Source organism: Mus caroli, chromosome 8 (assembly GCF_900094665.2).
Source record: "Mus caroli chromosome 8, CAROLI_EIJ_v1.1, whole genome shotgun sequence".
Lineage (NCBI taxonomy): Eukaryota > Metazoa > Chordata > Mammalia > Rodentia > Muridae > Mus > Mus caroli.
The window spans coordinates 60,043,095-60,053,464 of record NC_034577.1 but is presented as its reverse complement, the minus strand read 5'-3'; the positions used below and the strand labels follow the sequence as shown (position 1 = coordinate 60,053,464).

At 37.0% G+C, this 10,370-nt stretch overlaps 1 protein-coding gene across 9 annotated transcripts in view; it reads left to right on the top strand.

The window, feature by feature from the left end:
* The window catches only part of Psd3 (pleckstrin and Sec7 domain containing 3), a 508,951-nt gene that overhangs the window by 437,960 nt on the left and 60,621 nt on the right, over positions 1 to 10,370 (top strand). For all 9 annotated transcript variants that reach the window (XM_029480436.1, XM_029480438.1, XM_029480437.1 and 6 more), the window contains one exon: positions 1,661 to 1,854. In XM_029480436.1, coding sequence (XP_029336296.1) covers positions 1,661 to 1,854 — 194 coding nt within the window. The remainder of the gene's footprint in view (positions 1 to 1,660; positions 1,855 to 10,370) is intronic.

Sequence of the window (10,370 nt, the reverse complement as noted above, 5' to 3'; positions counted from 1 at the left end):
GGTGGTGGTGGTGGTGGTGGTTTTGTCTTGCTTTGGTTTTGGTTGGGAGATTCTTAATTACTGCTTCTATTTCACTAGGGGATATATAGGTCTGTTTAAATTGCTTATCTGATCCCTGATTTAACTTAGTAATTGATATGTGTCAAGAAAATGATCAGTGTCTTTTATACTTTCCAATTTGATTGAGTACAGGTTAAATTATGTCCTTCAGATTATCTGGATTTCATCTGAGTCTGTTGCTTTGCATACCCCCCTTTCATTTCTAAGTTTCTTAATTAGGATATTTTCTCAATACCTTTTAGTTAACTTGGATAAGGGTTTTTCAGACTTATTGACTTTCTCAAGGAACCAACTCTTTGTTTCATTGGGTTTATATTTGTATTGTTTGTTTGTTTCTACCTTAGTGATTTCAGCCCTGTGTTTATCGTTGCTGTCTTCTGCTTTGGGGTGTGATTTCTTCTTTTAGCCTTCAAGTTTGCTGATAAATGACTGTTAAATGCTGTTAAGTTTTCTGTTGCTTTAATCTGTTGTGGTCAGATAGAATGCAGAGTATTATTTCTGTTGTCTTATGTATGTTAAGCCTTGCTTTGGGGCTAAGTATTTGGCCAACTTTGGAGAGAGTTCCATGCGATGTCGAGAAGGTATATATATTTGGGGGGAATGTTCTGTAAAGTCCTTTTGGCTTATGATATCCTTTAGCTTCAGCATTTGTCTGTTGAGTTTTTGTGTAGCTGTCCTATCTTTTGTTAAGAGTGAAATATTCAAGTCTCCCACTGCTAGTATGTGAAGTTCAGAATGTGATTTAAGCAGTAGTAGTATTTCTTTTATAAAGTTGTGTGTCCTATGCTTGGGCATAGATATTAAGAGTTGCAATGTCCTCTTGGTTTTATTTTATTTTTATTTTTTGATGAGTGTGTAGTATCCTTCCCTATCTCTTTTGAAAAATTTGGTTCGTAACCTATTTTGTCAGATATTAAAATGACTACATCACCTTGCTTCCTAGGTCAATTTCCTTGGATTATCTTTTTCTATCCTTTCATGTGTGTGTGTGTATACATGTACATGTGTATATATGTGTGTTTCCCCTCTTTTGATTTACTGGTCTGCAACAATGGAATCCTTGTGTTTTCTTCATTGTAGTTAACCTCTTTAGATTGGAGTTTTCCTTCCAACACTTTCTGAAGAGTTATATATGTAAATAGACATTCCTTAGATTTGGTTTTATCATAGAAGGTGCATTTTCCCCATCTCTTCTTACTGAAAATTTTGCTGATTGGATATAATTGTCTGGGTTGACAGCTGAGGTCTCTGAGATTCTGCAGAACATCTGTTCAAATCTGGATTTGAAAATCTGTATTGGGTTGTCAAGTATTATTCAAATGGGTCTCCCTTCATATGTTACTTGAGCTTCTTCCCTTGCAGCATTTAATATTCTTTCTTTGTTCTTTGCATTTACTATTTTAATTTATTATATACTTGGGGGACTTTCTTTTCTAGTCCAGCCTGTTTGGTGTTCTGTATGTTTCTTGTACCTTTGGGCAACTTCTCCTTTTGGTTAGGAAATTTTTCTTTTGTAATTATTTTTTTGTTGTTGTTATTCAAAGTTTATTCAAAGTTATGGTAAGTCCTGCTTCAGTCTTCGTCTTTTTTTCTCTTACAGAGATGATGAAGAGAAAAAAAAATCTCCCTCAGAAGGTACTGATGAGAAAGCTAATGGAACTCACCCAAAAACTATCAGTCGTATTGGGAGTACAACGAACCCATTTTTGGACATTCCTCATGACCCAAATGCTGCTGTATACAAAAGTGGATTTTTGGCTCGTAAAATCCACGCAGACATGGATGGAAAGAAGAGTAAGCATTGTCATTCTCTGTTTCATTTACTTCATCTTTAGGCTTAAAGTTTAAAGTGAGTTCCTCCGAAATAAAGCCAATGATAAAGGGAAATTTGTGTTTATGTAAAGAAGTATTTTTCAAATTAGAGAATGCATCCAGTCTTAAATCAGAGACTCACTCTGATCTTTTCAGAGTCACTTCAGAATTCTAGAAATGGAAAACTATTGACAGATCATTCATGTTTCAGCTCTAATTCATTTGTGTAGCCATGGACTCAAAAAATAATACTGATTAACACTATGTAGCATGGAAAGGATGGGCACAGAACCTGTCTTCATGGATTTACATTTTGACTGAATTTGTAACACATAGACTAATCAGTGGCATAAGGTCCTAGAGACAAAGAGGAAATAAATTCACATCCAAAGACTATGTGGAATGGTGGCCTTTGGTAAGGTGAAACTGTGAAGTGCTGGACAGGGTAGTGTAGTTTGTATTGGAAGGCTGAAGGAATGACCCTTGATGGCTTCCAATCTCTCTGTGTATCATAAAGTGCTACTTTCACGTAGATAAGTGCTACTTGAAATTTGGAAAGAAGAAAATTTGTTCACATAGAATACTATTTGGAGGGAGTGTTCATTCACTCCCTCCAATAAACACTCCCTCCAAATATTATTCTATGTGAACAAAGTTTAAAAGTGTATTTGAGTAGGGTAAAATTTATACATGCTCAAAATTAGTAGACTTTACCTCTGGGATGCCCCTGCCTTCCTACAGACACAAACATGGAGTGAGGGAGTGGCAGTTTTGAGTCTCTGACTGGGCACTTTACCCAGGGTATTATTATGATCATTTACATTGTGGTTAGGAAACTAACTCTTTGTGGTGTAGTGGCTTTGATACTGGCTTACATTGCTCAATGGATTTTTTTTTTTTGATGTCTCAATGATCTAGGAGTCCCACATTTCCTGTGAACTTCATATACTAGCCTGACAGACTTAATTTTTTTTTGACAATATTGTGTTTGGTCCCTTTAGGACAAGTGACACCAATTAAAACTAGTTTAGGAAAAAGAATCTACTGAGGAAGAAAGATTCCTACCAGTACAGGGGTTACAGTCCCCTTTAGCTCTTTCAGTCCTTCCCCTAACTCTTGTACTGGGGTCTCTAGGCTAGTTCCGAAGGTTGGCTCTGAGTATCTGCATCTGTAATGGTCAGGTGCTAGTAGAATGCAGCTAGGTACATGGCTCTTAGATAGATACATATAAATGAATATTGACAGTAAGGAGCTTTCTAATCCTTTAGTATATTCTAGGGCAGGACTCCGTTTACCTACTGAGGAGATGAAATACTGTGGCTCACGGCATCGACTTGGTTGCAGTAATAAGAAGAAAGATTTCAAAGAGTATGTACAGCTCTCAGAAAAGGAGTTGTTGGCAGTAGAGACAGCCCAAGTCTTCATTTCAGCATGTACATCCATCCTTTTCCATTCACCAAATGTGAATGACCTATTAGTTATGCAAACCATGTTTAAATTCCATTTACAGCCACAGATACACTTCTTCCTCTAAACTTATCATATTCATCATCAGCTTTCATATCATAACCATTTCCTCCAGTCAGGTATTCATATGGTTTCAGCCCATGAGCTAAATATAAAATGGAGACATGTCTGATATAACCAGTGATAGAGGTAACGGAGGTTTAAAAACAGAGAGAAACAAAGTAAGTCCACTATAAAATGCCTGTTTATAAAACTATTTTAAAACCTGAAGTACTAGCACATACTAGAATCCCAGCATTTAGGTAACAGAGGCAAGAAGATCAGGAGCTTAAAGGCCTGCCCAGCTACATAGCAAGTTCATAGCCAGACCACACCAGACTAAACAATTAGTTATGTTACATTTGTGAGTTTGTATGTAAGCCAGCATCACCTACTTCTCTGAAGACAACATTGTTATGCCTTTAATAAGAAAAGAGTTAAGCTGAAGGACTACTGAGATTATTTTCCTCGAAATATTGACTTGCTTTTAAGGACTACCTGTTCATTCAAATTTTGATATATTTTACTTTTTTAAATTGTTTTATGGGTTCAAGATTTTAGATTATATACATATTTATATACTTTTTAGATTATTACATAATTTTCACATGGACATATTTTAAACCTTGCAATAAATGAAACTTTATTTTATTTTGGCCTTCTAAAACTATGTTCAGAAATGATATGTCCAGGAGACAACTGATGATTCTGGTCACCTGCTTATCTCCCACGGTAGGCACATGTTTACCAGAACCATTAACTTTGTCATTAAGGGAAAGCTTTGAAAAGTCAATTAGAAAAACAAGATGTGTGTTTGGTATTTTACCAGACAGAATGAAAAGGATGATACAAATTTGTTTTATCAATGTGTTGTTACTTACGGAAAACAAGAAAATGATTACATGCTTAAAATATATTCCACATAATTAAAGTCAGCAATAATTTAACAATAATAATAATTGCTGAACATCTAAACTTTATTCTCAGAAGTTCATGTATGAAGTTCTTTAGCTTTGACATAGGAAGCGAATGTTCTCATCCACTTACAGATAAATGAAATCTTACAAAGTGATAGTGTATCAGGCAAAAAATCTGATTTCAGCTAACTGTAGTTTATTACTAAAAGTGAAGTGTATGGGAAAATGTGCCTGGACAACAGTTGAGTTCTGTACTTCTTGTGGTGGGGACATTCTGCCACTTGGGTGGTATGCATTAAAGTGACGCTAGGTTGAAGTAGGAGCAGTGGACTCTTCACTTGGCTAACACAATATGTTTTAAATATTAGAGGACATTAATTTAGTTAGTAAGTTTCTATTGACAATGACTTCTGCACATAATTAAAACCTGATTCTAGGACTCCTCACAGCAATAGCTACTTTTATGCCGCCAGAGTCATTTGTGACCATAATGCCATCAGTTCATGATAGTATACAAGAAAAATAGACACATATTTGTATCTTTTTGGTAAAATTGTGAACAAAATAAGTGCTTAAATATTTTTGTTTTAAAACTCATGTAAGTTGAAGTACAGGTAACTGAGTACTCCTCTAGAACCTAATACTATTGTAGATTACATATTATAGGGAACATATTATGTAAAGGTATGTTAGACACAATGTGTAACCCTTGATACATTTACATATGGTTTTACTGTTTAGATAGGAATCACAACTTGTAATTAGTGAGTAAAACTTGTAACCAATACACCTTACCTGAAGCACATCATAAAATATTAGAAGATGAGAGGAGGGAGCATGCTCAGAGCAGGCTGACACTTTCCCAAGTAATTAGGCAGTAGCCGCCCAACAGCGTGGGAAGGAGAAGACAAAGGAAGAGGTCTCCAGGACTTCTGAAAGGCTATGTGCTGTAAGAAGTAATTTATACAATAAAAGACAGCAAAATGCTTCTATAAATGGTGCTGAGGGGTGTGTGTGTGTGTGTGTCTGTGTGTGTGTATGTATATGTACATACATGTGCCCTGTTTATGTATACATGTGTATGTATCCCATGTTATGTGTGTCAGTGTGTGCATGTCTGTGTGTGTATGTGTGTGTATCCATTCTTGTAATTGAAACCATGTGTCTTGCATGCTAAGCATGTAATCTTTTACAGAAGTACCTGCAAACAAAGAATTCTTTATATTATGATTTTCTTATAAAATTTAAAAAATTAAAGCATAGATTAAAAGAAGATATACATAGCCTTATCAGTGATTCAGACCTATAATGTACATTTTAACACAATCTTAAATTAATTAGGAAAAAAGATGATCCTGTGTTTTTCAAAGGGCTAAAGTTATAGTAAACCAATGTCACAAGGAAAAAAACCTCAGATTTATGTAAGGGACTTTATTTATTCTGTATTTCAGTTTAAAGCACTCAGTCATGACAGTGAAAGCAAGGCAGCAGGAGCTTGAAGCAGCTTTTCATTTTACACTCACAGGAAACAGCGAACAAGGAAAGCCATTCCTAGTGTCTGGCTTTTTTCCACTCTGCGCTGTCCAGGGTCTCCTGCAGGGGCTAGCCCTCTCTCCAGTCAAGAAGAGCTTCTCAAAGGAACTGACCCAACAGAGACAATGCTTCACCGGCAGGCGAGGAGGAGAGCACACCCTGACAGAATGACAACAGTATCACATTCAGTAAAATCTATGTATTGTCCACATTCGACCCTATAGTCTCCAATAAGAGGAGTCATGAAATAAAAGTAGGGAGTTCAGGAAGCGGAAAAAGATCTTTATGTTCTTCTAAACAGGAAGATGGAAAATACTGCCTACACAGAAAATAAAAGTGTCATCAGTTATATATAAATTGAGGAATGAATAGGAAAAGCAATAAGCATGTGAAGTAAAAGTCATGCTAATTAGCCTGATTGTGGTAATTCACAGTGGATATAGATATTAAATGTCAAATTGTACTCTCAAAGTACACTCTTTATTTGTTACTAATACATTAGTAAAGGCGTTGCTGTGGAGAGATCTCAATTGGTAGAGGCTAGCCGACCAACCACAGATCACTTGTTTTTATTCTCAACACACATGTTGTGGTGTATTGGGCTAAGAAGTTCAAGAATATCCTTGGTAACATAGTGAGTGCAAGGCCAGCCTCGGCTGTATGAGAACATTAAAAAAAAAAAAAAACAACAACAAAAAAACAGTTGTCAGGATGTTCTTTTAAACTATGGAGGACACTGGAAGTGCAAATTAAAATACATAAGATGAAGTGTGATTGTTTGCTAGATCCTTATCTATCACAGCCAGTAGCCAACAGGTCCTTTGGGGGAAAGAGACTAGAGGAACAAGTCACAGAAATTCATCAGTTTGGTAATTTTCAAGATTTTAATGATTGAATTTTTGTTGTTGGTTCTGCAATGATAGTACTACTCTGGGATGTCTTATTGGAAATGTTCTAACATTGCCACTTTAAGATGGAGAGAATTAAGAATTCTTTAAGGAAGTTATGATTTCAGTTTCCTTCATTGGGCATGCAGGTGGCTGGCTGGCGTGCACAGACATCTAGCAACCTCCGCTCACTCTAGAGGGATTCCAACAATTGTCTGTCATCAGAAGTTCTGAAAAATCCAATCCTACATGTCAAATGTGAGAGTCGATGTTATCCTGAGTCACACGTACTGAAAACAAGGTTGGAATGGCAATGCAGGCAGAATGCTTTGCAATTGGATAACACTAGGACAGCGACACTATAATTAAGAGATACTAAAAATGATTTTTTTCTCTCTGTAAGAAGGTTGTCTCTTGTAATAGAGACTCATTTAAGAAAAGACAAAAAATGCAATTATTTTAAAATAAGGCTGAGGTCTCTTCTCCCCTTTCCACTTTGTTATTCTGTGGAAACTAGGTAGGTAAAAAGTGTTAGCTATCCACACAAGGGCCAAGAACTGTCCAGTGAAAGAAGCCATGGGTGCGTGGTCCTTTGTCCCGTGACAGCTGGGTTTGGTGGTGTGTTATCTATTTACAATAAGAATGCCCTTTCACAGTCCTGTGTTCTAACCAAAAAAGTATGTTTTAGGTTAATCTCCATTTGATGGCTGCGTCTTTAATTTAAATCTACCCTGTTAAGCAGTGAAGTTAGTGAAAAGAGGCCGCCCACCATTCTCCTCAGAAGCAGTCCTTCTGACAGGGAACAGTGGAACATAAACTGCCAATCTTTCAGCACCAAAAAAGTCTGGGTACAGAGTCTCTGACGTATTTCTTGCTGGAAGAGAAACTCGATTTTTTGCTGCATCTAATTTTTAGAAGTTCTTCTATTTTTACTGTTTACCCTTTAGGTTTAGTTAACATTTAAGAGAAGGAGAAAATAAGGTCTGTATCTCTGCTATGGTAATTTAATGCAAGTATTGAATTAAGAACATTGAGTGGGGTCCATAGGTTCGGTGTGCATGAGGCCCAGGACCCAGTCCCGAACACCACCAATAACAGCATGAACAACAACAGAGTCGCTCAGGTTTGCTCAGAGCATACATGTCTAGATTCCTACTTTCTGCCTGAGATTGTCGGCAGTAATGAACACTGTAAACTAATGACATTTCCCTGTCCGTTAAGCAATGATCGTGGTCTCTTTAGAACTTCTGCATTGTCACGTGCTGAAAGTGAATCAGCATGGATTTCTTTTTTTCTTCCTTATAACTTAATAGATAGATCTATTCTTAACATAGATCACAACAAACACTATAAGATCCTTTTTTCCTTTCCTTCTGTCCTCTTAGAGGAAGCACTTTGTACCTTTTCCTTTGTATATCCAAGATGGCAGCACCACTCCTCTTGTGCTCTGAGGCTTACTAGAACCCAGACTTGAACTACAGACCATGCACATGTACTAGAGATGGTCACTATGGGTCTAACTTTGTAAACAGTGGCTGTGGTGTGCTGTGCTATGGCTGTGCTGTGGCTGTGCTGGACAAGTTGATGGTAAAGGCCCTTGGGCTGGCTCCATCTAGATGATTTGCACCATACCACTCAGAGCAGCATGCAGTTTAAAACTTACAGAGTTGCTAACTTCTAGAATTTTCTGCTTAATGTTTTCTGCTGGATAACGGAGAACATAGAAGCAAAGCTACAGATAATATGAGGGGTTGGACAAGTTCTCTTAAAGAATCATGGTAGTACTAAATTTTATGTACAAAATTTAGGACTCCACACAGCACCAAATTAAGAATTTGACCTTTGAAATGAGATAGGTCATTGATATATTTTTAACATTTTCTGAGCACTAGTTTTGTGCCAGTAATACTTACACTTAGAGGAGAAGATAGGAAGAGTCAAGTATATCTGAGTAGGTTTCACTAAACTGAGCAGAACACTAACTTTCAAAAGGAAGGAGATGAAATCTTCTGTGATAGAGATTATGGGCTCAAATATCCCAACAGAGAATGAATACAGCACAGAACCCTTAAACTGGGAATAGTTGGTGAGGCTTTTTGTACTTACCACTGTTTTTGGCTCATACAAGGAACCAAGCTGTTATTTCAGCCACAGGATATCATGGTATTGCTAAAAGGGTTTGAGCCAATAATGATGCATTAAGTAAAATATGGTATAGCCATACAATATTATCCTTTGGAAATGTTTGTTGAGTAATATAGTAATATATCAGTATACATTTTTAAAGCAAGAAGTTTATTATTACAATGTAAACACAATCATAAAAATTTTAGAAGGCTATATGTTGTATTAGTGACTGTTGCTATATGTGGGTGGTGAGGTGTATGTGTTTACATGTTTATTTTTGCCACTGATTATAGATGAATATAAGTATGTATATTTGGATGTATACAAATATATGTAATATACATCTTGGAACATTTGTTAGTTAAATATACATTAATACTAGGAAGTATTTTAAAGTCATAGCCAAATGAAATTAAATAAATAATGTTTAGAAAAAATGACAGATACAGAAAAGCATAATACTTATTACCATGTGATTATCATTCAAAAGTGATAATGGCTAAGGTATGATTGTATGTATTTTCTCTCTGATTTAAGACTATTGCACAGTCATCCCTCCTTATATGCAGATCATCCCTCCTTATATGCAGAGCTCTGGTTCCAAAGCTGCTGTGTACTGATGGGATATTTGCAAATAACCTATGCGCATCCCACATGTACTTCATCACTGCATTACTGCAGTGATGGTAATACCATCATTACTGCATTACTGGTAATACCTAATACAAGCATGTGATATGGAAATTAATGTTGTACTGTATTGCTTAGGAATTAAAAAAAAATAAATTCTACATGTTCAGTTCAAATGCAACCCTAACTGGATGCTCCCTTAACTACAAGAACATGAAGGAGTTTCCAAGAAAAGAATATTCAAAGGGGAAAAGCCAGAGTCAGCGGAGCTGGGAAATAGCAGGAGATTACATTAAGGTTCCTTCTTGGTAATGCAGCGTACAGCCTGGCACACAACACATTCAAATCTTGCTTTTGGAATTGTTATGAGAAAGGGGAGATCATCATCGGTATCTGTAATTGGTTGAAGCACAGGCAAGGACTCCAGAGTACAGAGAGCTGGCTGTGCCATTGACAGTAAACGGATGAGAAGTGTGGGGTGATTGATTGGTAGACAGTGTTTTAGCATCACTTAGTGACCTGCAGAAAGGCAGCTGACTTGTTGCTCTTGGAGGATCCACAATGGTCACCTTTTCTGAGAAGGTGGGAAGCACTTGACAGTCAAGGAAGTCTGATGAATGCAAGCCATTTGGCCTGAGTTAGGAACAGCTAAGCCTAGGATGGCCTCACTTGACCATGTATCTGAGTTACCTTTCAGAAGTTGCTGAGGTCTCTTACGGAGCTCCTGAGATGGAGAGACCCAGAACCAGCCCTGATGTATCACTTTCCTTAAAGAACAAATATTGTCTGGGGCTGCTCATCCATGCTGTCTGTCTGGGGTCTGCTCATCCTTGCTGTCTGTCTGGGGTCTGCTCATCCTTGCTGTCTGTCTGGGGTCTGCTCATCCTTGCTGTCTGTC